Below are 25894 nucleotides of genomic sequence, written 5' to 3'. Positions count from 1 at the left end.
ACAAGTGAAGTTAATCAAGCTTAGAGAGGACTAGGCTCGACAGAAGCATATAAGAGGAGATCAGGATCATGCTCGAGTATCTCCATTTCGTCTTGGCTCAAGGTGACCCATGCTTCGATCCCATCGCCTGTACTCGTATCCATCAAAAGTATGGCATTCGTATAGAGAGCAAGATCAGTGTTTAAATACCCAAAACACGACCAAACAGGCCTTCCCCAGCCAAAGTCAGCTTCATATAGCCCGGAATTACACATGCTACTCGAAGAGTAGTAATCTGTATCAAAACTCGACAGTTGACCTCCCAGGTGTTTCATCTCATCGACAATCTTATCAAAACCGCCCTCCCCTTTAAACTGCTCAACAAAACTGGTGTCAATTTTCGCAATACCAGCATTAATGTGTCTTGCCATGGTATCTAATCTCAAGTCGTCATTTGAATCACATTTAGCCACTGCATTCCAAATGATGTTCCCAATTGCATTTCGTGGTAAAGGTGGTACAAATCTACCTCTTATGTTCACAGCAAGTTGTAAGATTGATGGTCTTTCTCCGTGTAGTTTCCTTGCAGCAGCAGTTGCACATTTCCAAAGTAATGAGGTGACCGCTACCACACGAGTGGAGGAGACAGATTCAGCAGCTTTGGACTTAAGTGCTTGTAAAGCCTTTGCATCAAACCGGAATCTTTCAGTCGAACACTTTCCTGTCTTTAACAACATTGGTCGTTCAGTCAAGGTTGAGATCGGGAAACATGGATATGAAGGCGGTTTAATGTTGGGCGGAAAAAGTGAGGAAGTGTCAAAATTAGGGTAAACTTTCTCTTTATCAACGTTTGCTGCAGACGCCCACGCACTTATAAACCTCATGTAAGTGCAACCATCAATGAGTTTATGTGAATTCGACATGCTAATTGCAACACCGCCACAACTAAAGAAGTTTACTTGGACCATAGCGAGATAGAATCCTCGCGTTGGCTCCGTTGAGTTTGGTGGCATCGGAAGTAGCCTCTGTACTAACTTGTAATCTGGTTTTGCAATGAAACTCGAAAGATCACCCTCAATTCGTGTTTCAACGTAGTAAACGCCTTCATCATTACAGTCGACGTGGTTATCATCGATATACTTTCCTGCAAATGGGTAAAACCAAGAGAGTGTTTCCGAGAGTGATTGCTTTAGCAGTTTTGATCTTTGAAGAACGATGTCATGAATGTTTTTGTTCCCATTAAAATTGTTTGGATAAAACCAGACAAGTGGGACATAACTCGGACCATAGATTTGATCCAATGCAGAAAGCTTGAATGATCGAAGGTAGTCAGGAGTGGGCTTATTGGGCTTCACATTTTCTATTGACAAAACACGAATTTCACATTTTTTCTTTTCTACACCAACACCTTTAGCACTATCATAATCTTGTTGAAACTCAATCCTGAAGATATATAATAAAAAAGAGAGAGTTATTCACAATTTGGACATGTTTTATCACTAATAAGAGGCTCCCAAAATAACGTACTTTATTTTCCATTTTAAAACCATACTTTTACCAATAATGTCTTTATCACTTTATTTTTTCTATCATTATTTTCTAAACATTTATTAAATTGAAACAAAGAAAACTAGTGGCTGGATGGCATGAAGGACCAACAACGCCTCGACTTGACCTGTTCAGTTAACCTACAAAACCAACCGATTTTCTGACCGACGAGGTGCTGCCTATGTCGTCGGTACTTTGCAAAGTGACACAACCGCTGCGATCACTCTAACTTACAATTGTTTATAATATCTATCCAAAACAAGAGTTACTCACCGTGAAGGATGGTCGTAATCTCGAGGGATCACTCCTGTCTGAGCTGAAAAGAACCTAGATTGATCATAAAAATGCTTGGGAGTGATTAAAGATGTAGCAAGTGGTCGTTCGATCGTAGGTTGAGGTTGCTTGCATGTCTTAAAAGATGCTAATAAGGTACTGAAACGCCTCATCCTTTTTACCTTAGAGCTAGGTTTTCAAATGCAATGTGCATGGATGAAATATATATGATAGATTGGATACATTACTATACTTCCATTATTTATAGCCAATGTTCCCAAAATATAAATATAAAGATGTAGAATAGCGGTGAGTTATTCTGACCATTTTTTAAAAAAATTACGCTAGAATCATTTTGGATTATATTTATAATTTCCCTATGATAATAATAAAGTTCCATTTGACAATTTTATCTTACAGAACATACATCGTTCTCTTTCATTATAGAAGCCCGATATATTTTTGAAGACTTTTAAATTTTCTTTTTCTTTTTCTTGTACGTGTAAATACACGAGTATTAACCATCTTCTCATCGTGCATTAAATACTCAACTAGAAAACATTGTTCAAATGATAATGTCACTCATTATTGTTAATATGTTTTATTTATGACTACATATGTATGGTATTATTATTATACAGTTACAAAACGCACTAGCGGTTTCAAAAATCACCAAAACGTAGTACTATTTGTGGAGATCTCATATAATTTGGTATGTGTACGAGACCGGAACCAAATTGAGATTTGGGGGGAATTGTCCATCCTTGTTATAATATTAATGAGCCATCATTTATATATGATTTCTACGTGTTTTTTGCGAACAATAATCTAGTGAACTTAGAACCTATATTGATGAAATTATACGTATTTTCAAGTTTTTTTTTTAACTAAATAAAGATTGAATAAATTGTGTTTTTATCTGCTAGATTTTTATGTATATGAATTTATTGTCAATATATGCAAGACTCGCATGTATTCGCGTGTAATTCACACATTTCAAAAGAAGCAAAAAACCCTAAAAGAAAACTTATAATTTTGAAAATAGATTAAATTATGAATTAACTTACGCGTACCTATATCATATCATCACATAATGAACAATTGCAAGTTACGCAAAACAAAGATGACAATGTAATTATGATATCTTTCTTGATCATAACTATAACATGAAGGGTTTTCTGGATAAGAATTCTCTCAAATTAATTTTTCAACTTAGATGATTACAAATCTGCATTTCAGAATACTTCCATTCGTCATACCAATGCATGACTCGAAAGAGGAATTGATCACCAGGAATTCTTCCACCCATTTAAATTATTTCAATTACTTTTTTGTTTTGAAAGGTGAGGATAATTTGTCAGCATCAAGGGATCTACCTTATTTTGTCTTAACAAGGTCCATGCAACCTCACCCTTAATATCTAGCAGGAGGAGAAATTTTCAACTACATCGTCCGAAAGGACGACATTTAATTTGGATAAAACTCTGCCCTCTTTACAGGATAGAGGTTTGTTTCTAGTTTCTATTACGTCCATCTAATGCATATACACGTACGTATTACATTAACTGTGGAGCATGCGAATATGTCTATATCCATATATATAGTAACCAAACAATCTACAATTCTACATCCATCACATGGCTCAACAGACCAGTCAATCCATTGACAGAACACAGCAGCCATGACCTCTTCTTCAACCGGTCATCATACCATCACCAACCCTCGCGACCAGCCACCGGTCAACATCAACCCCAATATTAAATGGGTCTTGCTTAATACAGGTTATAATTAAGGTGTATAAATTAGGTATAACTTACCATAAAATTCTGAGATATGTTTTTGATATGAAAGTTATAACTTTTTTTTATGTACTTTAAGTCAGCCCTAACTTTAAAGCTGAATCTAGCATTTTCCATATTAAAGAATTAAACCAAGATCTACAAATCAATGTGTATATCCAAACACAATCGAAGTTTATTTTTAAGTAAGAAAAGAAAAAAAAAGAAACTGCTCACGTCTCGCGGAGTTTGAGTCCTAGTATCTCGACGGTGTGTGGGGAGGTTAAGATGTAAATAGAAAGACTGTTTTCATTTTCTACTAAAAAAGACCTTCTAACCTTTACATTTTAAAGACCTTCTAACCTTTACATGGGATAAAGATCAAGTTTATTCTTAAGTGATCATATTAATTTAATCCTTATATAGGTTCATTATGAATGATTAGTGATCTTCTTGATTGGACATATACAGCAATATTGTGGTAAATTGAGTTGGAAACGCTCTCTCATCATGCAAAATATAAACCAGTGATCATAGTTAAATTGTAGCAAAATATAGATAAGTTATTACTAATCTATCATGTAGCAAATTAAATACATCCTTGGGTAACATCTTAGGGGTGATGAAAAAAGGGTTTAGAAACGGCTATAGAAATATCCCAGTTAGGTCGCGTATATCTATACGTGTATATCTTGTATATTTTAGTTTTTATTATGTATATATGTTTTTTTTATTTGTTGTTTATGTTTTAGTTTAATTGAATTTTAGTTTTTGTAAAATAAAATGAAAAATATAATGAGTGGTGAGTGCCAACAAAATTTGAGTGAGTGATGTAATTGAGGTGGCATAAGGTGTTTGGTTAGAACTGAGTAGTAAGATACATGGAAGGTCCATTGCCAACATTCTTTAAAGTTATGTCACTTTTGTCTTTTCTTTTCTTTTTGTAAGTCGATTTCAGTAAAATTGTTCTTTACATGTAAAGTCGTTGTAGTTACTAATGTATTAGATTCCATGATTTACATATACAGTAGGTTCTTTTATACTACTACTGGGAAATTACATCCATCAACATATTGTACGTGTTTAACCTAGTACTGTATAATAAGACATTGCTAATAATCCCATACATGTATTTGTCTAGCGAAAAAAACACCAAAAACACACTTTTATTGTTACCGTTGAGAGTCTCACCGGCTACCTCACCGGAAAACCACCTGCCGGATTTCGAGCTCACCACAAGTTCTAAAGCATCTGTCTTTTTTCCACTTTTATTGTTAGTTATCTTTTTTCTTTTATCTTTTACCTTTTATCTAATATATATTATTAATTGTCTCTTTGTTCTCTTCTTCTTTGATTTTGATATTATTAATAACAAAGAAAAATAATTCTGTAGTTGCTCAACGGATTTTAGTTTCTCAGATTTAGTTTTAACTACTCTTAGATCTGACCTTCCTTTTCAATACTCTTCATTATCACTATAATTATTACAAGTTTTTTTTTTATATACACATTGATATCCCTACTTGATCCTGTACTTCCATCGACATATTGATTTACTTGATTTTTATTTTTAATTAATTTTTTCCATTATTACCTAAATTGCTTGATTTTTACCTGTTTCCATTTACAAACAACCATCGATCTATCCACTTTACTTAATTTATGTGGTTTTATTAGACCTTATCTGCTATCTTTTTTCATTTTAAATTTTTTTTGACAGTAGTATTAAAATTTAATCCATTTATTTTTATTGATCATTTTTAATTATTTGTAGTTTATTTTGGTTTAAGTTGTCTTTTTCCAATGGTTCCGTGAGGTTGTGTCCTCCAGTTTCGGGGGCGGGCTGGCATAGGGGGGTTAAGGCTAGAGAAAAGAGATCGAACCTTTAAGCTTAGACTCGGGAGTTGGAATGTGGGTACCGTTTCGGGTAAGCTTCTAGAGCTAGGAGTTGCCATGAATAGGTGTAAGGTAGATATTGTGTGCCTCCAGGAAACTAGGTGGATAGGGGGAAACATTGGAGAAGAATATGGATACAAGCTTTGGTATTTTGGAGCGCCTTCGGGGAGAAACGGAGTGGGTATCATCATGACAGAACGACTCAAAGACTATGTAGTGCACGTGGAGAGACACGGGGATAGGTTGATGTTGGTGAGATTGGTGATACAAGAGGAGACGATAAATGTGATCAGCGCGTATGCCCCCCAATCGGGCCGGGGGGCGGTAGAGAAGACGACTTTCTGGGACTCATTGAATGAGTTGGTTAGGAGTTGCCCTGATGACCAACGACTAGTTTTAGGAGGAGACTTAAACGGGCATATAGGAGTAGAGGCAGCCAGCTACTCGGGTGTACACGAGGGATTAGGGTTTGGAAAGAGAAATGACGATGGACGCATGATATTGGAGTTCGCTACTGCACATGACCTGGCCATCGCAAACTCTTTCTTCCGAAAGAGGCGTTCTCAGTTGATTACCTTCCAGAGTGCCCGACTTGAAACTCAGATCGACTACTTTCTGGTGCGTAAAGGGGACTTTAGAGCATGCAAAGATTGCAAGGTCCTCCATAGAGAGGGTTGCATATCCCAACATAGACTGTTGGTCTTAGATTTGCTCGTGAGTATACAAGTAATCAAGCTTGTGAAGGCTGTAAAGCCAAGAATCCTCTGGAAAAACTTAATGGGTGAAGCAGCGGAGACGTTTAGGTCGACGACCAGCACGAGGTTCGCAAGGGAAACTCAAGACGTTTCGCATATGGTAGTTGTAACATCCCGAACTTTTAATTAACGGTTGACTTGAGTCGTTAAGTCAACACAACGTGTCCGTTAAGTCTCTAAGAGATTTAATGTTTATGTGTGATTAATGTGCATTATGTGTAAGTTTTAAAGCCTTAATGATTCATGTGTTAATTTCTTTAAGATGATTAATTGTGATTAAAGTGTTAGTAAGTATTCCCAATAGGTGTTTTTAGCTAAATATGAACCATAAGGAAGCCTAAGGACTAGTTTTGACATAGGTGGAAACTAAAAAACGGGATTAGGGTCTTGGAGCAGGCCATTAGCTTCTAATTACTCATATCATCCTTTTCTCTTTGAGCCCTAACCATTCCCCATTGCCATAATCAATTCCTTGTTCGATTTCATCTTCGTTTGGTTGATTCGAGAGTGTTTTGATCAAGTTTTTACATTCTCTTTATAATCTCCAGGTATCCCAGGTATAATAACATTGATTTCATGTCCTTTCAATCCCTTGATTCGATTCATAACTGATCTAGGTCTTTAGAGGGTTGATTGGAGTCAAAAACGTGAGTTTTAATCAATTCGGTAACCTAAGATGATTGTTGTTGTGTTGCAAATCAATTGGATGTTAAGGTTTGTTTTCATGACATCATTAGAGTCTTAAAATGATGAATTTTGAGGGTTAAAAGTCGTTCATAAGGTTTGGGGTCGTTTGGGGTGTGTTTGGTTAAGTTTTGGAGGTTAAACAATGAGGTTTGTGCAGAATCGGGGCTAGCTGCGGCGCAACTGGAAACCAGTGACACATAGCTGCGACGCAACTTGGTAGTTGTGACGCAATAGCGACGGAATTTTTCAAATGGCCATAACTTTTGAACCGTAACTCCGTTTTTGACAAATAAGATATCCACGGAATCGTGAGAGAGTCTAATTTCTAATGGAAATGTTTTTGAAAGATGATTGTAATGTCAAGTTTCCAGAAAGGTTAATTTAGTGAGTGTATCCCGAGTTTCGTCGAGTTATGTAAGTTTTAAAGTATTAATCGAATGTCCGATGCATCAAGCATTGTCATGAGTCATGTTTATAGGTATTTAGACGTGAGTCATGACCTTAAGTGAGTGGGTATTTATTAGCTCATTATGTCGTTTAATGATTATAGGTAGTCGGAATACTTGCAAAGCTCGGTAACTTACGTTATCATTTCTTGTGCACTCCATTGAGGTAAGATACACTACTTTGACACGCTGAGGGTTCAACAAAAACATAGTTTTCATATAATAACTTCCCCTAATGATATCTTGGTTGCTTATGGGTATTCGGGATTATACGGGAGGTGATATGGGCTATGTAGATGCATATAAAAGCCTGAAATGCTACCCCAATGATACGTATTGCTATGAGATGTTATGTATGCTTAATAGATGATATGGTATGAAATGATGTATGATCTAAGATGATAAATGTTATGCAATGTTGTAATGATATACGATATGCAATGATATATGACGATGTACGTGATGTAACAATGTATGCGATGTAATGATATGAAATGAAACGCTATGAAATGTGATGTATGATGATGATATGTGAAATGTGCATGATTACATGGCTTGTTCATCTAGTTCACTAGACTTATTAAGTTTCCATGACACGTGCACGTTTAAGGGCCCAAACGTAATGATGTATATGTGATGATTGTTTAGGTTGTGTAAACACCTAAACTATATGTGATGTGAAATCGAGCTCGTAAATTTGATGTGAAAGTGTTAAGCTTAACCCGTACTTGCCCTTGCCCGGTGAGTGCGTATATGGTTGCTTGGGTGGCTCCTTGCAACGTAATTACGTGGTTTGAGTATCTCCGGGTGGAGTGATTACCCACCAATGTCTTTGAACACACGGACTACTCCTGGATTGGCTTGCCATTCCTTAACGACATTGATGTACTACTGAATGGTGGTTCATCTAGTCGGGTGCGACTTATGTCACACTTAACGAGATGCATATGTTATATGAGATGCGTGACTTTTGTCACAATTATAAAGATGTTCAAATGTGATATGTGATGATGCAAAAGATGACTAGGCACATTTAGGATGACCCATCCTAATATGAATGATGTTGATGATATGATATGTAAGTGTGATGATATGTTTGAGGATATGTGCCTTAACGAATTAATATGACTTTTATATAATGTTTTAAATGGACAAACGTTTCATAACTTATGTGTTATCTTACTTAGCTAATTCGTTAGCTAACACTTGCTCTTTTAAAATGTGTTGTGCCCTCAGGTCCAACAATAGTGAGTAGATAGATGTGAGAAGATGTGAGGCATGGGTAGATGATCTTGAAGCTGGTTATAGTTTACCCATAGTGGCTGCTCGCTTTAGACATTTGCTTATTGTTTAGATAATAATGACTTGTATTGATGATGTGCTCGGTTGTTTAATGTTAGGCAACCGATGGATTTCCATTTAGACTTATTTTGATGATATGGCTAGTAACACCATTTAACGAATAAACCAAACAAATTTTGCTGGTTTGGACTTTTAAAGTTTAATTCCGCTTTCTTTGACGCCGTTAGGCAAAAGTTTTTTGGAAATCCTTATTTTTAAATGTTGGGTATTACAGTAGTAAATCAGTTGTGGACACACTTGGCAAGGAGTGTGAGGGAAACGGCAAAGGAGGTACTAGGGGTAACCATAGAGATAAGTAGGCAATGTAAGGTTGGTAGGGAATCTTGGTGGATCAGCGAAGAGGTCCAAACCAAGGTAGCGACAAAACATTGTTGCTTTAAAGAGCTTATCAAGAGCAAACGGAGCGGGACAAATGAAGAATGGTCCTTGGCAATGCAAAGGTACCACGAAGCCAAGAAAGAGGCAAAGAAGAGTGTAGCTATAGCAAAAGAAAGAGCGTATGAAGATTTGTATAAGAAACTTGACTCCAAGGAAGGCGAAAACGATATCTACAGAATTGCTAAAGCAAGGGAGAGAAGACGTAGGGATTTAGGGGACGTCATTTATATTAAAGACGGAAGCGGAAGGAGCATTGTGAAGGAGGGAGACATTAGGAAAAGATGGAAAGAGTACTTCTCCAATCTGTTTAATGAGAGAGGGTCGGAGAGAAGTGGAGAAGGATTGGAACACGGTACACACGTAGACACACGCTACAACAACGACGAGGCAACGAGGATCAGCTAAGATGAAGTAAGGGTCGCCCTATAGAAGATGGGGAGAAACAAAGCAGTAGGTCCAGATCAAATTCCTATTGAGGCATGGAGATGCCTGGGGGACGTAGGGATAAGCTTGTTGACAACCCTCTTCAACAAGATTTGGACAAGTGCAAAGATGCCAGAAGAATGGAGACTTAGTGAGGTTATACGGATATATTAGAACAAGGGGGACGTGCAAAGTTGTAGCAATTATAGGGGCATAAAATTCTTAAGTCATACCATGAAGCTATGGGAGAGAGTGATCGAGACGAGGCTTAGGAGGTTTACGAAAGTGTCAGAGACCCATTTTGGTTTTATTCCAGGAAGGTCGGCGATGAAGGCTATTCATATCACCAGAAGCCTCATGGAGAAGTATAGAGAAAGACAAAAGGCAATCCATTGTGCCTTCCTAGATTTGGAAAAGGCATACGACAGTATACCACGGGAGTTGATCTGGAGGACGCTACAAGTGAAAGGAGTTACTGGGAGATTCTTTAGTGTTATCAGGGATATGTACGATAGGGCTAGTAGTAGTGTTCGAACCCCAGTGTGGAACACAGAGCTCTTCTCCGTAGAAATGGGTCTATACCAAGGTTCGGCTCTTAGCCCATATCTTTTTACGTTAATCTTAGACGAATTGTCGTGTGGACTACAGGAGGAACTACCGTGGTGTTTGATTTTCGCCGATGACATCGCGCTCATCTCGACATCGACAGAGGAGCTAAACCGTAGGTTAGAGAAGTGGAGAGGAGCACTTGAAGACAATGGTTTGCGCGTGAGCCTAGAAAAGACTGAGTACTTAAGATGTGACTTCGATAAGCAGGAGATAAGACAAAATGGGGTTGAGGATATTCGCATTGGCGAACGGATACTGTGTCCGAAGGAGTCTTTTAGATACCTGAGATCGGAGATACACAAATCTAGGGATATAGATGAAGACTTGACACATCGGATCCAAGTGAGATGGATGAAGTGGAGAGCAGCTACCGGAGTCATGTGCGACAAGAGGATCCCGCTGAAACTGAAAGGCAAGTTCTACAGAGTAACTATTAGACCGGCTATGTTATACGGGTCGGAATGTTGGCCGATGACGAAAGCCCAAGCGTCCCGAGTGGAGGTGGTTGAGATGAGGATGCTAAGGGGGACTTGCGGGAAGACCCTAGCTGACAGGATCCCCACAGGAGCTTTTAGAGCCGAACTAGAAGTAGGGTCCATCTTAAACAAGCTAAGGGAAGGACGCCTGAGATGGTTTGGCCATGTTAGGAGAAGAGACCAGACAGCATCACTAAGGAGAGCAGAATCTATTGAAGTTGACGGCATTGGAAGGAGGGGAAGGCCTAAGATGAGGTGGGAGGATCGTCTAGCGAAGGACCTAATAGAGCTTGACCTATCAGAGGACATGATGGCAGATAGGACGGTCTGGAGAACTAGGATTAGAGCAGAGCAGTAGGTTGGGGTAGGATTTACTAAAATAGACTTCTTTTCCCATATTTCCTTGCCCAAGGATGTGAAGGACGGTTGGTCAGGAGGATTGGGCCCAATTGAGGGGACTCGAGGCTACAAAGGGATTTGACTCGACAGGATGAGAGGTAGGTCAACGGAGGTGGAAAGACTGGTTAAGGAAGGTCCCAAGAGAGAGATAGAGAGAGGGAGAGAGAAAAACAAATCATGACGGAGGAAGTGGACAAGGAGGGAAAGGCATATGGGAATAGGTTTTTTTTTTAGATTTTACTTAGATTTTGGTTTCTCTGTGACCTCCGTAGTGGTTTGGCCGCCCAAACCGAGGGGGGAGGTTACTCTAGCGTCGTTGCCCCCAAATTGCTTAGTCGGTAGGAGGACATGACCAACGATAGTTTATAGAGGAATATGATTAGTTTTAGGGGTTTTTTTAGAGTAATTTGAGAGGACTAGGATTAGTTTAGTTAGGTGGCCTAAGTTTTTTCAGGTAGTTCAGTGCATGTTTTATGTCTGGCATGGTAGGTATTCATACCGTTATATTATGTTTGTATTGCTTGGTTGTTCCCTATCACTTCTTGGGTTTACTGCAGCAGGCTACGATTTTATGTTTTATAATTTTTATGTTGTTTAATATGTTGATATGCTATTTGTATATGTATTGTCAAACATGTGTTAAAGTATTTTTAGGTCGCATGTCGGCTACTCTCCCCTACTCCCAAAGTAGTCAGGGATACTTCAGTGAACAGGTATATTTATTTTTCCCATGCTGCTTTTGACTGACAGGTACCTCTTCTCTTTACACCTTTTTTGACTTTTACCTCCTTATGGCCGGAAGTCCTTATAGAAGCAGTCTCTCTACCTTGGGGTAGGGGTAAGACTATATACATTTCACCTCCCCCTTACCCCGCTCAGGGACTGGGTCTTGTTTTTGTTGTATGTATTTGTCTAGCGTAATTTTGTTACTGACCAATAAACGTCAGTTGTGAGATGAAGATGCTAGTGTCGTAACATATGGTTCCAAGGGGGTTCAGAGCCTTTTGCTCTTATAGTCCACCACACACTGGTCACGAAGGAAACATGTCGAAAATTCTCTCTTATATAGCACTGGTCAATGGTCATGACGAACCAGTATGTGATTCGGTTATCACTTGTCAGCAGCCATCTAGTTAGCCATTTTATCATCTTTTGATGATAAAATGACCCGAGGGTTCCTTATCTGAATACTGGATCCAAATACCATATCATATGGTCATTTCATTGGGTTTTGACCTGACTTTTATTTTAAACAAGATTTTATGTGACTCATAATTCATTCATACAGTTCATTTTGACAAGGGTTACATGCATAGCAACAACATACAAATCTTAATCTTTACACACTGTGACATTGCTTCATAACGAAAGATAAAAAAAAAAAAAATACGTTCCCTGATAATTTTGCTGGCCATATTATTTGTAAAGTATATGGGATAGACACATGCAAGTACAATCATAGAATCAACAGGCATTGGTTGAGTTATCTCGGATTTAGGTTTAGCTCTTCCATGAAATCCTGAACGGTCCCAGAATTCTGGTCTTCGGTCAATAATGTATGCATACCACTATCATCATCTGAATCACTTGTAGATGACTCAGAAGGTGGCATCAGCTTACAGTTTTTAGGGATCCTTAATGTAAGAGATGAGCCGCTTAGTAGCATTACAACAACTTCTTTCATAGTTGGTCTTTCACTCGCATCTTCTTGAGCACACAACAATCCAATTTGAATGTATCTTCCTATCATACTTAAATCAACATCCAGGGTTGGATCTATGATATTTGAAGCTGTTCCTTTACACCAACTGCTCAAAGCCTGTAGGGTTTCCAGTGTAAAATTGTAAATGTTCAAATTTCACAAGAACAGGATTAGTTACTAAAATTTCATCACTAATAGTCATCACTCACATATTCAATGAAGTTGTCGTCGCTTCTCTGGCCTCTTATGATTTCCAATACCAGCAAACCAAATCGGAAGACATCAAATTTTGGTGAAAGATGACTTGTCAAATAGTGGGGTTCCAAATGTTCCCTATGGCAAAAGTATAGAAATTGTCACGCGTATATTGAAGAGAGCAACCACATGGGCCATAAACAGGGATTCGTCCCCAAATTTACAACTGAAATGGATCTTCATATGCTTTAAAGTTCAAAACGAGTTCTTCATAACTTTTCATAATAATATTGTAAGGCTTGAAAAAAATCATGTTGAGACAATAGAATGCAATTATTCCAACAAATATAGGAAGGCAAAGTGTCATCTTTTAGCTCATACTTAAACATTACCAAATTTACATTACATGCAACTATTAACAAATGACCTCCCCAAATTAAAGAATGTCCCCAAGTCCCAACGAAATTGCACCTATTCAATTTTCTTGCATATCTGACATTTCTTAAGAGATTTGTATAGATATAGTTGACTCATAGTTGTCTGTCTTAGCTTTCCTAGTATAACCATATTTCTTTTGCATAATACCTGTTCATTATGTATAGTATATCTAAAAATAAAAAGGCGCGTTTAGTTGTGGAAAATATTTTTGGTTTTCCATTTCTAATTTTCTAGAAAAGAAAAGGAGTTTTCCATCTCTAGAAAACAAATGAAAATTTTGAAAACGCGTTCAATACTAGAAAGTGCTATTTTCATTTTCCAATCTTATAAAAAATTTCTAATATACTTGGTTAAGTTGGAGGTTGGGGGTGGGGTGGGGGGTGAAGGGAACGGGGACGGGGGCAAGGGTGACGGAAGGCAGGGTGGGGGGGCATAGGTGGAGAGTTAATATAATTTTTAAGTTTTGAAAATTTAAGAAATGGAAAATGAAAAGTAAAAAACAACAAAAAGTGTTTTCGAATTTCCCGTAGAAAAGTTGAAACAGTGTTTTCTGTTTTCTTGGAAAACATTGTTGAAAAACTATGATTTAATCGCGTTTTCTATTTTCTATGTTTTTTGGAAAACAAGAGGTGTTTTCCCCAACTAAACGCTCCCTTAGAATTCTCTTTTTATCATGGTATTTACACCTGGTATAACCATACTAAGTCTTGAAGTTGAATCAACTCTTATGCCTCTACAATGTGAAGGAAAAGGAAATACAACTTAGCTCCAATAAATAGATTTTGTAGCTTTAGCAACTGCTTCAAAATTCAAAATCATATAACAAAGCACATAGTGTCGTTGTCAATTTTGATTTTAGTTGCACATTGAAGCTTTTGATAAATATGTACATGTACTCACCTGGTCTGCATACTGATGTCACTGTTTGCCAAACTTCTTGCTTGCCCAAAATTTGATAGTTTAGGGTTCAAACTTTCATCTAAGAGAATGCTAGCAGGTTTGATATCAGTATGTACAATCTGGTCAGGAGCATGGTTATGAATATGGCGAAGTCCCAATGCAACACCTAGTAATATCTTGTATCGTCTATTCCAGTCAAGAAGAACACGGCTTGCATAATCTAGAAACAGAGAGCATACCATTGTTAATTTTCAAGTTTCAACTATCAAAAAGATCATAATTAATCGAATTTTTCAATATTTGTTCAACTTAGACTGAAATCATACCAAATATCAAGAGGTCTAAACTTGTAAACATGGCTAAACCATATACAAGAAGTACTCGTGTTTCTTCCCTGCAATATCCAAGTAGCTGAACCAAGTTATCATGTTTAATGTTTGCCAGTAATGTAACCTCATTTTTATATTCCTGGAGAACTTGTTGAGAATAACAATGAAATCTCTTAACTACAATTCCTTGACCATTTTGTAGCCTACCCTGAAAAGATTTGAGCACACTTGAAATGATTGGTTTCTAGGGGTAACTTCAAATTATTAATCTATCATTACCTTATACAAGGAATTAATTGCACCTTGCATAATTTTGTTGGCTTCAGAGAAGTTATCAGTTGCAAGACTTATAATGTCATGTTCAAACCATAAAGCTTCCAATCCTTCTATACTTCTGCCTTCAAGAGTATCGATGTTAAAAACCGAGGATTCTGAACTTATATCATCATCTACAACTAAACAAAAAGAATATATTGTTAGAAGTACAGAGAAAGGAAATGAAAATCAAGAGGTCAAAAAGAAATATTCGTATTGAAGATGAAAGATTTATCATATTTATCATATGTCGCCAAGCATAACATTAAACATAATGGGATCACTAGTTATATGACAGCTAACATCTATTTCAATGGCGAATAATAACGACTTATATTCCTTTTATGATGATGTCTTTGTATGCTAGCCTTAAGCCATTTAAAGGATGATCAGAAGGATCTTTTACATGAAGCATTGACTTAAGTAAGAGAGGTATTATGAAGAAGCTGCAGAAGGCGTAAAGATAATGGCTAGGGTCATGGAAAGTGTCTTTAAGTGACAATACGTTGCATATATATAGCTTTAACTCTTCTGGAAATACAACGAAATTATATGGAGAATGCAATCTAATTATGTCAAGTAATTATTATGGTTCAAACTTGAAAAGGCAAAATTGGCATTAGGTGGTATTGGAACTGAAAAAGTGAATATATAGTTAGTATAAATGGATTAATGATATAGTTACAAAGAAAGTTATTGGGCCTACTTTGGATGGCTGACGTTGCCCCTTTTGCTGTGAACATTGACCAGACCTTTCTTACAATACTCTGTGGTTTTACTCGACCGATTAACTGTTGCTTGTGACTTGGACTCTCAGGTGGCCTATTTCTATTGGTCATGTCATTGTGATGTGAATCACATTTGTTTCCAATGACAGCCTCCTGCTGGGTGGAAGGATATTGATGCCTAATAACCTCTGGAACTTCCGTACAAATTTCAGATACTTCACTGCTATTGTATGTTGTGGAGGTGCATGCTGTGTTCCCCTCAACCGCAGGATGCTTAATCCCTTGTTGTAAAGAAATGGCGTACTCGAGCCTGGCCACTACTTCAGCCATAGTTGGGCGTTGTTTTGGAAATTTAAGGATGCATCTATCAGCAATCTCCACAAATACTTCCAAACAGCGGGGCAGTATTCTCCCCCTTAAAGAAGAATCCATTAGTTTATTTATTATGGTTCCTTCTTTTGTGCAGTGTCTGGCCCATCCAGCTAGACCACGTTGCTCCTCTTGCAATAATGGGTTCACAGCAGGTCTCCCAGACAACACTTCAAACAAGACCACCCCAAAGGCATAGACATCAGACTTCCTTGTGAGTCTTCGAGTCAAGACATACTCTTCATCCATGTAGCCAAATGTTCCTCTAATTAGACTAGTGTAAATATGTGTGGTATCCACCAGATTTGAAGGGCCTATCCTGGATAGCCCGAAGTCTGAAATCTTAGCTGACAAGTTCTCATCCAATAAGATGTTTGAACTTTTAACATCTCGGTGTATAACTCTTTGCCTAACACTTGTACCTGTGTGAAGATAGTCTAAACCACGAGCTGCATCAACGCATAATGTTGAGACGTTCATCCCATGATAGGGAAGAATTACCACCATTAGATTTGATTTTGTGTAGATGATCTGCAAGAGTTCCATTGGGCATGTACTCATAAACAAGAATCATCTCTCGACCAGCTTTGCAATATCCAATTAGAGACACCAGGTGGCTGTGTCTAAATTTGGAGAGCATACTGATCTCTGTCCAGAACTCGGGTGCTCCTTGACGTGAATCACAATTCAATCGTTTCATGGCAACAATTTGAGTGTCGATTACTCCCTTGTAAACTTTTCCAAATCCACCCTTTCCAATGACAAAAGCTTCATTAAAATCATGCGTGGCCAATTTGATCTCAGCTAGTGAAAATTGCTCGCATAGTTGATGAAATGGTAATGAAACTGAGTCTTGCACATCATCACAGTCCTCTTCCTGATGTAACTGCAAATAATAAACAATGACATTCAACAAAGTCATAAGAATTATTAGACCACTAACAAAGAACATGTTTCTTAGTAATTTAGTTTGTAGTAGATAACAACTAAGAATGGTGTTTAAAAATTTAAATCCCTATTGATCTGAATATAGATACAAATATCCGGGGTTGACTTGACTCAGAAATGGTTGACCTGAGAAATTTCATGCTATACCAAGATGTGAACTTTTCTCTGGGCCCAACTATATTATATATTATTATCATTATCATACTAGACTATATGATAGATAATGTTACAATTACTAACAAAAGTTTACAAACATATGTGCAACTAATGAAGTTAAATTCTCTTATCTCTCATTCACTCATTGTCAATTGGTCAATCCTGCCTATGCAAACTGTGAACTAAACGAAGCTTGGATGTGCGTTAACTTGTTTTGCTCATCAATTTTACATGCATATGGCCAGTCCCTACTACTAAATGAACTCTTCTCAGCATCACCCCTGAAGCAAATTTACATTGCCATACAGAAGATGAAAATGATAAATAAACTAGAAAAGCAATAACAAGAATACAGTGCTGGTAGAGTTATATGAATAACAAATTAACAATAGACCAATTATACCAGAATACAAGTAACTAACTAAGTGAAACTTATAACTATAACTACAAATAGAGCGGTGTGAGTTGAAATATTTATGTGCATATGTAATGGAACTCTGACAACGACTAACTTTCTTTTGTAGCAATTGATACTAATGACACCTATAGTACATTTTCAGGATACTTAAAGGCTCTTCATCATTTCCCTATGGTTCACCTAAAGTCCATGTATTCTCAAACTTACTATTATGATCTTAATGATATGCGTCTAAGAATAAATGCAAAAGAGCTATATTGCATATTGATAAATAATAATAATATCATATACCGTATAACCTCCAAGTTGTTAAACCACAATACAGCTCAACTAGGAATAGTATAAGTTAAATTAATACATTAAAAACTAGAAAAAGGTGAAGCACAAACCTGATATTATTATGTTAGAAGCTGTGGTTCTGCAATTTGGTCTACAACCTAAAATCCCCCCCGTCATGGTTACATTTCCCTTCAAATTGGGAAACTTCTCTTCAGGTGAAATATTGCTTATCCTTCACACCTGATTATTACAACTGTCAGCTCTTTTTCTTCTTTCTTTGTCTTTTGAGAATCAATTTGACATACCTAACTGTACTTTCACAAGGCTCAAAACCTTTTTCATTCATCTCATTGAGCAACATTTTTGCTTTCAACTCACATGAATTTCTCAACGCCCTCTCTATCTCTACCCGCATTGATAATTTACACCACCCACTTATGACTATATCATAAGTTGAAGAATTAGGAAGAACCCCTCTAACTTGCATCTCATTCATAAGCTCTCTTGCCTGACTCATCATTCCCACCTTAGCGAACTCACTGATTAACACATTAAAAGTACTGGTTAGAGGAACAAACCCTTTCGATATCATTTCACAATAGACCCTTATAGCTTCCTTCTTATTCCCAATCCTGCTATACCCACAAACCAAAATGTTATAGACATTAGAATCAATTTCAAAACCTCTTTCCAGCATGTCATTAACTATGTTCAAAATCTCATGCATCAAGCCGCCCTTTGAAAGACCCCTAAGAAGCGTATGATAAGTCAAAATGGTAGGAGAAACTCCGTCGTCCAACATTTGTGAAAATGTTTGAAGAGCTTTCTTTAAATGTGAACTTTTGCAATATCCATTAATTAAGACGTTGTAAGTAACAGTATCAGCAGAAAAGCCGTTATCTTTCATATCTTGTAGCACTAATGTGGCTTTTCTAGTCATGCCAAGTCTGCATAAGGCGGTGACAAGGGCATTATAGATTTTTAGGCTGGGTTTAAGGCCCATGGTTAAAAGACGTTCATGCACTAACAAAATATACTCACCTCTTTTAGTTTTTGAAGCTGCATTAACAATAAATCTGTGAGAAGTAGAGCTAGGGTAAAACTGTAAACTTGCCATTTCAGTCAACAAATCAATGGCTTCATGAACCTTCCCTGTTTCACAGAGTCCACCTACCATAACATTAACAGTGATCTCATTTGGCACTAATCCTAGGCTCTTAATCTCTTTCCATAGGTTTAGAGCATTTTCCATTTTACCCTCTTTGCAATAAGCAGCAATGATTGTGTTAAATGTCTCAATATTTGGTGCTAAGCCAAGTTCTTTTATGCTTAAATAAACAGATTCCACTTCATATTTCCCGAGCCCCAATAGCCCATTTGCTAATACGTTATAAGCAACAGAATCAAACTGCAAATTTTTCTCAGTCATTTCTTCAGCCATTCTAAGCGCAGCTGACTCATCACCTGTTTTAAAATACCCATCCATTAGCGACGTATAATTAGCACAGTCGGGAAAAAGTCCCTTAACTATCATCATTTCAAAAAATGAACCAGCTTCATCCATTTTCCCTTTCCTTTTATAACTATTTACAATAGCATCAAGTACAAAATTGTTTTCCTCCAACCCGCTCAACTTCATTTCCTCATAAAAGCTAACAGCCATTTCTTCTTTACCAGCCTTGAAATAGCCATCGATTAATCTACTATATGTGAAAATATTTGGCATAACTCCCTCACCCACCATTTTGTTCAAGGTGCTAAAAGCTGCATCAAGCAGATTATGCCTTAAAAAACCACTAATGATAGAAGTGTATGTAACAACATTTGGAGAGACATTTTTACTCTCCATCTCTTGCAGTGCAGACTCAACGCCATCCAAATCTCCTGATTTACAGCGTCCATCAATCAATGAAGTATAAGTGATACAGTTTGGAGCCACACCAGAATCTAAAAGACTATTGAACATTATCTCAGCTTCGTTAGGCTTTCCACTTTTAAACAATCCATCAATCAGAGTAGTAAATACAACCACATCAAATGGAATTCCACGCACCACCATTTGACTCTGAAGGCCAAGGACAACATCTACATTCTTTCGTCTTAAGAACAAATCCATAAACAAAGAGTATGTTACGTGGTTAGGCTCTACACCAATGCTTCTCATTTCCTTGAGAAGTGCTTGAGCATCGTCAACTCTCCCATTCTTACAAAGCCCATTTATTACCAAACTGTAAGTAACAACATCAGGTGATAACCCATCCATGACCATTTTCTCGTACATATCAAGTGCTTCATCAGGCCTTTTGTCCTTAAAGTATCCATTAATAAGTGAAGTATATGTAACGACATTAGGTTTCACTATATTATCATCACTATCGTCAAGAACCAAACCACCTTTTTTCTCAGGCACCATAAGTTCATCAAAAACACTTTCCGCCTGATCCAAACCCTTCATCTTACAAAACATATCAATCAAAGTATTATACGTAACAACATCCGGAAACAACCCTTCTTCCCTCATCCTATTCAACATCTCAACAGCACCAACAGCATCACCAACTTTAGCACACCCATAAATCAAAGTATTAAAACCGACAACATCCATGCAACCAAGCCGATCAACAACCCAATCCACATATCCAAACAACCGCTTATCGATAAACCCTTTAATCAATATATTCCTTGTAAAATCATCAAAAGCAAACCCTTTTTTAATCATTTCAGAACACAACCCAAAACCCTGTTCAACAAACCCATATTTACAAAAACCCCAAATCAATATATTATAACTAACAACATCATATTCACCAAAACCCGAGTTTCGTACTAGCCTTAAACCCGACTCAACTCGGCCTACTTTACACAAACAATGAACAACAATATTTCTAGAAACTACATTAGTACCAACACTACAAGACAACATTTCTTTATAAACAAACATTACCTCATTAACCATCCCATGATTATTAAACTCTTTAAGAACACCATTCCAAGATTCTAAATCTTGGAAACCAAGATTCAGGGTTCGCATTGTCCGAAACGTTTCTGCGGCTTTCGAGAGACGGTTATTCGACAGAAAAAGGTGGATTAAAGTGCAGAAAAATGAAGGGTATGATGAAAGTTTTGATCTTTGAGATGATGATGATGAAATGGGTCTGATTGATAATGGAGAAATGATAAGGAAGTGAACGAGGGTCTTGTTGCATGGCAGGTGTTTGATGAAATGCCGCAACGAAGACCCCATAGATTTGAGTTTATGTCACTTGGATTTTTAAGGTACATATGCATTTGAACAGGTTTGACTTAGTATTGACTTTGCATCATCTGAATTCGGAGATGTTAAAAATCTAAGATGATCGTGTACTCGTGTGTATTTTTGTATCTTTTGAGCTATCAAAAGAAGTGCACACTTCACAATACAGGTTCCTTTTGTTTTGCAAAGCAAGCTCAGATTGTCCTAGAAAATATGAATAAAAGGTAGGAAATTGTTTGTACAAGGATGGTGAACCGTTAGAATTGGTATGAGATGAATCAAACTGTTCAATGCCGCTTCCATGTTTACATGAATGGTAAAAAAGACTTTTTAACCTTTGCATAAGATGAGGATCAAATACATGACCTCTAACTTCATAGACCAGGGTGTTTACCACTTATCCAATCATGCTGCTTTTCTTAACGAATATGAATATTACTTGTTAATTTCGTATTTCTTCTTCCTAAAACATATAAATATCATATATAAATATAACAATAATAAATTATATATTATACTATTGGAATTGGTTGTGAATCGTCCAAGCTATAACCCGCATCATTATTCGGATTTTGCTAATCGCGTCCCGTTCAAGTTTTTTAATACAAGTTACTTCCTTGTTTTTACATATATTTTTCTTTTAAGGTTTTCAAATAATTATATTGAAAACGTTTATTTTTTTTTAACAATATTCAAATTTTACCACATTGGATCCCTTTTAGATTTAAAGTTACGGGTTACTTCTTGGTTTTTTTACATATCTTCTTATTCATTTGGGTTTTCAAATAGTATATAAAAAGTATTTATTTATTTTTTTGGTATTGCCTTTGAATAAATATCTATTTCATATGTCAAAGATTTTAACAAACATATATAGCAACACATCATCAATAACAAAACATAATCCTTTTCATGTTTCCAAACAATATATTAAAACTTTTATTAATTTTTTTGTCGTATTGTCTTTGAGTAAGTATATATTTTATATGTCAAAGTTAATAGCACACATAAATCATCAATAACAAAAAGCAATCGAACTAATTGAAATCGCGCAATGCGCAGATAGAAACTATTGTGGTTTTGCTTTAAATAAATATATGTTTATATAATAAACTTTTAAATAAACCTATCCATGACGAAATGTTTGTTAATTAAACTCAAGTATACTAAATAACACAATCGTTTCAACACGATAATTAATGTCCCCCAACTCGGGGCCGGAAATTACCTAGTTAATAATATTATAGATGCCCTATTTAAAATTTTAATATATCACATTTATCCAACTTGATAAATTATAACCTATTTAAAATAAATTTGCGTGAACAATACCATATGTAAGAACCAAACTCTTTCAATTGAAAAACGTAAAAAAAAAAATATATTTTAAGGGACCCCCACTACGGCGCAGTGGAGTTGACACCTTCCACTGCGGCGCAGTGGAAAGTCTCAGCCCAGTTCGACCGAAAGCCCCCACTGCGGCACAGTGGGACTAAACTCTCCCAGAAATCTGCTCAGCACTTTCCTTCAAAAATCTGATCTCCACACATGACTCAACTTATATATCAAAGTTACATATATTAAAACAATCTTCAATCTTTTAACCAAACATTTGACATCAAAATTCCTACTTATACACAACTTTGTTACCAAAATCATTGCATGACCCATTAATGGGTTAACCAAGTTACAACGAAACGGGTTTCTTACCCGAGTCATTAACCTACTAGTTATTTACATTACCACATATAATTCAAAGAACCCAAAAGTTGGGCATTTACAAAAGTTTTATACCAAATTGACTTGTTTATCAAAAGAACAAGTATCAAGAGCCAAATGGGTCAAAGAGGGATTTGTCTACCAAGTTTACCCAAAATTTCAACCTTTAAAAGCAATTATCAACGATCTTCTAACTTAGCTTCACTTGGCCAACTCCTTCTCCATGCTACTACCACTTCCCATAAAAGTTAAACAACTAAAATATAAGCAATAAAGCTTAGTGAATGCATATATGTATGATCAATATAGATATATCAATTTAAATGCATATAAACAACTTGAATCATTCATTCAACAATCAAGACAACAACAAACAATTCATGATCATGTATATTCTACTTGGCCAAGAATATATGCTAGTAGGTATCTCATCATCTACTAGTCTTACACTCAATATATGCTAGTAGGTACATTATCTTCTACTAGTCTTACACAAATTTGAAACACAATTGGGTCATAAGAACTTACCCACCTATGTCCTCCATATAACAACACTATGAACATATAAATATGCACTCACCTTGATTTTGGTTTATTAGGCTCTACTTGGCTACTATGCACAATATGGCTACTAGACTTAACAAAATGCTCTTCACCACCTACACAATATATATATATATATATATAGTTTAGCTATGAGTTCTATAAACTCATTTAATTCGCAATCATCTAACTAAATTCACAATGCCCTCAATCACTATCGTGTTTTGCTACACAAGATCTTTCATCATAAGTTCCATAATAAATTTCATAATTTAATTCTAGCCAAACACCAAAAATACATAGTTTATCACTATGAAGTCTTACCATAAAGACTTACTTTCATTACCCCCAAATTCTTCCTTTTTAAATTTTCATTAGGGTTCATCAAAATCCCCAAATATAACCAAATCCCAATTTCAATATTTAAGAACCCTAATTTCAACAATAAAAATCCTAATTTATAATTCAACAATTATGGGGAATTCCTTACCTCAAAGAGAAATCAAACAATTATAAAATTTTCAATTCTTCTTCCTTTCCTCTTGAAAAATTTAGCCACCACCTCCTCTTACACAAACCCTAGCTTTTTCAATTTTGTTTATTGAGGATTATTGATAGTTGTTATTCACTTGAATGATTGATTGATTAATTTGATTTATTGTAATAATATGAAGAGAAGATTAAAATGAAGAAGATTGTAGAGAAGAAGATAATAGAAGTATTGATCCCAAATAGAAATTGTGGCTGGGTATCCCCTCCCCTAGCCACGTTTTCTTTTAAATTTTTATGGGTATAATACCCGCTATCTACTAAAGTTCCAACTAAATTAACCCCTTATCTCAAAACAAAATACTAGGAAATTAATTAAATGTTAAAGTTATATAAAAAAAAAATTAATTTTTTTATTACCTTAAAATATTGAGGTGTTACACCATATTTGTCTTTTACTACCGTTTTAAGTTAAATATATAATTTGACAGATAAAAATCAAAAGTGTTTTTTTTTCTACCCCTAACTTTATATAATTTGTGTCATTTTTTTAACATTTTCTCTATAACTTTTTCTACACTTTACATTTTATTCTTTTATAACTTTTTAAAATGCTATTTTTTATTTAAATGTTATATATTTTGTTTTTTTTATCTTATTTCTTTTCTTCTTTTTCTTTTGTTGCATTATATATTCGTTTTTATTTTTAAACATTTGATTTTTATACCATTTTTATATGTAATATTTGTTTTTTTTTTTTACTTTTTCATTTAGTATTCGTATTCTCTTTTGTTTTTCTGTTCTTTTTTTATTATTTTTGTTTTACTATATTCCTTTTGGGTTTTTTTTTCCAAACATTTGGTTATCCCCGACCAACGGTCGAATATAACACTAATTAATTAAATATAAGTAAAATCTTAATATATCATTAATAAATATCTTTATATTCATTTAAGACCATTATACCGTTTTCTCTTTCTTCCAAAAATGTCAAACAATTTTATACTTTTTCATTTCATGACACCACATGAAATAGTTGGTATAAAATATTTATTGTTTCAATTGTTCAAATCTTTTTACATGATACTATTTAAATGTTTGTTTGATTTAGTTACTTCATGTTTATATTCTATAATATCATATTAATTTTTTAACTTTAATTACGTATAAAAGTGATATGCAACCTATATTATTATTTTTTCATATTCTCATATGTGATAATAACAAATATGTGACTATATGTTTTACATATATGTTTTGAAAGTAATAAAATATATATATACTAGGTATTTTATCCCACGCGATGCGCGTATTATTATATGTTATTGTTCAATTAGTGTTGATTTAAATGTTTTGATGTAGACATACACAATAACAAATATTTTGTTTAATTAGTTCAATGTGATTGTTCCTATTAATTTCGTAAACATGTGAATATAAATAAAACAATGTTAAATATGGGTATAATATATCACTATCAAAATGTTATTAAAGATCAATATGAAAACAATTGATGTTTACACTTGAATATTTTCAAAATGTTCATTGGGCATTATGGAGGTTTTTACCAACTAAGTTGATGAACATTTTCTTCAACCTTAATCATAATAATAAGAACATATATAAAAATTAAAGAGAAAAGTCCTTCATGTTTATAAAAAAAAAAAAAATTTTAAAAACCTTATATCAAATAAAAAAAGAAAATTATTTTTACATGATCACCAAGAAAAAGATAATAAAAAAGAAAACTAAATTAATATATCAAATGATAAATGTGATATAGTTAGAGTTTATAATACGTAGGATTGAATATAACTATTTTGAAAACTAAATATTTTCCAGTTTTAAAAGTATATTTTAAGTTTATACAGTTTATGATTTTATTTTTCTTTGCTTTTGAATTTTGTAAAATACATATATAAAATAGAGGTAAATATTGTCAAAAGTTAAAGAGATGACACATAGGATAAAAACCTATGTGACAAATTTTAAAAATAGCTTTAAATTTGAAGAGGCCTTTAAAAGGCTAGGTTAACTATTATTTTAATAATTATATATATATATATATATAATCACTATTATCATGATAGATTGTTGGATAAAT

The 25894-nt window shown here is 35.4% G+C and overlaps 4 protein-coding genes and 1 pseudogene across 4 annotated transcripts; 2 read left to right on the top strand and 3 right to left on the bottom strand.

Moving 5' to 3' along the window:
• Window positions 1-20: 20 nt before the first annotated feature.
• LOC122596821 (stemmadenine O-acetyltransferase-like) lies at window positions 21-1973 on the bottom strand. The gene is made up of 2 exons (XM_043769470.1): window positions 1801-1973; window positions 21-1422 (listed from the first exon to the last, which is right to left on the bottom strand). Exons 1-2 carry the CDS (start codon window positions 1971-1973, stop codon window positions 21-23), a joined length of 1575 nt encoding a protein of 524 aa, XP_043625405.1.
• Window positions 1974-5531: 3558 nt separating this feature from the next.
• On the top strand, window positions 5532-6359 carry LOC122596820 (craniofacial development protein 2-like). The gene has a single exon (XM_043769469.1). It carries the CDS (start codon window positions 5532-5534, stop codon window positions 6357-6359), a length of 828 nt encoding a protein of 275 aa, XP_043625404.1.
• A 2563-nt stretch (window positions 6360-8922) lies between these two features.
• Window positions 8923-9507, top strand: LOC122596819. Its single transcript, XM_043769468.1, has one exon. It carries the CDS (start codon window positions 8923-8925, stop codon window positions 9505-9507), a length of 585 nt encoding a protein of 194 aa, XP_043625403.1.
• Window positions 9508-12250: 2743 nt separating this feature from the next.
• LOC122596818 lies at window positions 12251-16937 on the bottom strand (annotated as a pseudogene).
• On the bottom strand, window positions 16800-21057 carry LOC122596494 (pentatricopeptide repeat-containing protein At5g14770, mitochondrial). The gene is made up of 2 exons (XM_043769079.1): window positions 17897-21057; window positions 16800-16871 (listed from the first exon to the last, which is right to left on the bottom strand). Exon 1 carries the CDS (start codon window positions 21028-21030, stop codon window positions 18043-18045), a length of 2988 nt encoding a protein of 995 aa, XP_043625014.1. The 5' UTR covers window positions 21031-21057; the 3' UTR covers window positions 16800-16871; window positions 17897-18042.
• Window positions 21058-25894: the final 4837 nt, after the last annotated feature.

This window comes from Erigeron canadensis, chromosome 4, assembly GCF_010389155.1.
Source record: "Erigeron canadensis isolate Cc75 chromosome 4, C_canadensis_v1, whole genome shotgun sequence".
NCBI lineage: Eukaryota > Viridiplantae > Streptophyta > Magnoliopsida > Asterales > Asteraceae > Erigeron > Erigeron canadensis.
This window is presented reverse-complemented; position numbering and strand designations above follow the sequence as displayed.

Excerpts from the sequence above, each read along its gene's own strand:
- LOC122596821 (XM_043769470.1), bottom strand. The coding sequence starts at position 1,973 with ATGAGGCGTTTCAGTACCTTATTAGCATCTTTTAAGACATGCAAGCAA. Across the intron at positions 1,423-1,800 it reads GATTACGACCATCCTTCACG|GATTGAGTTTCAACAAGATT; the intron begins GTGAGTAACTCT and ends ATATATCTTCAG.
- LOC122596820 (XM_043769469.1), top strand. The coding sequence starts at position 5,532 with ATGAATAGGTGTAAGGTAGATATTGTGTGCCTCCAGGAAACTAGGTGG.
- LOC122596819 (XM_043769468.1), top strand. The coding sequence starts at position 8,923 with ATGTTGGGTATTACAGTAGTAAATCAGTTGTGGACACACTTGGCAAGG.
- LOC122596494 (XM_043769079.1), bottom strand. The coding sequence starts at position 21,030 with ATGGGGTCTTCGTTGCGGCATTTCATCAAACACCTGCCATGCAACAAG.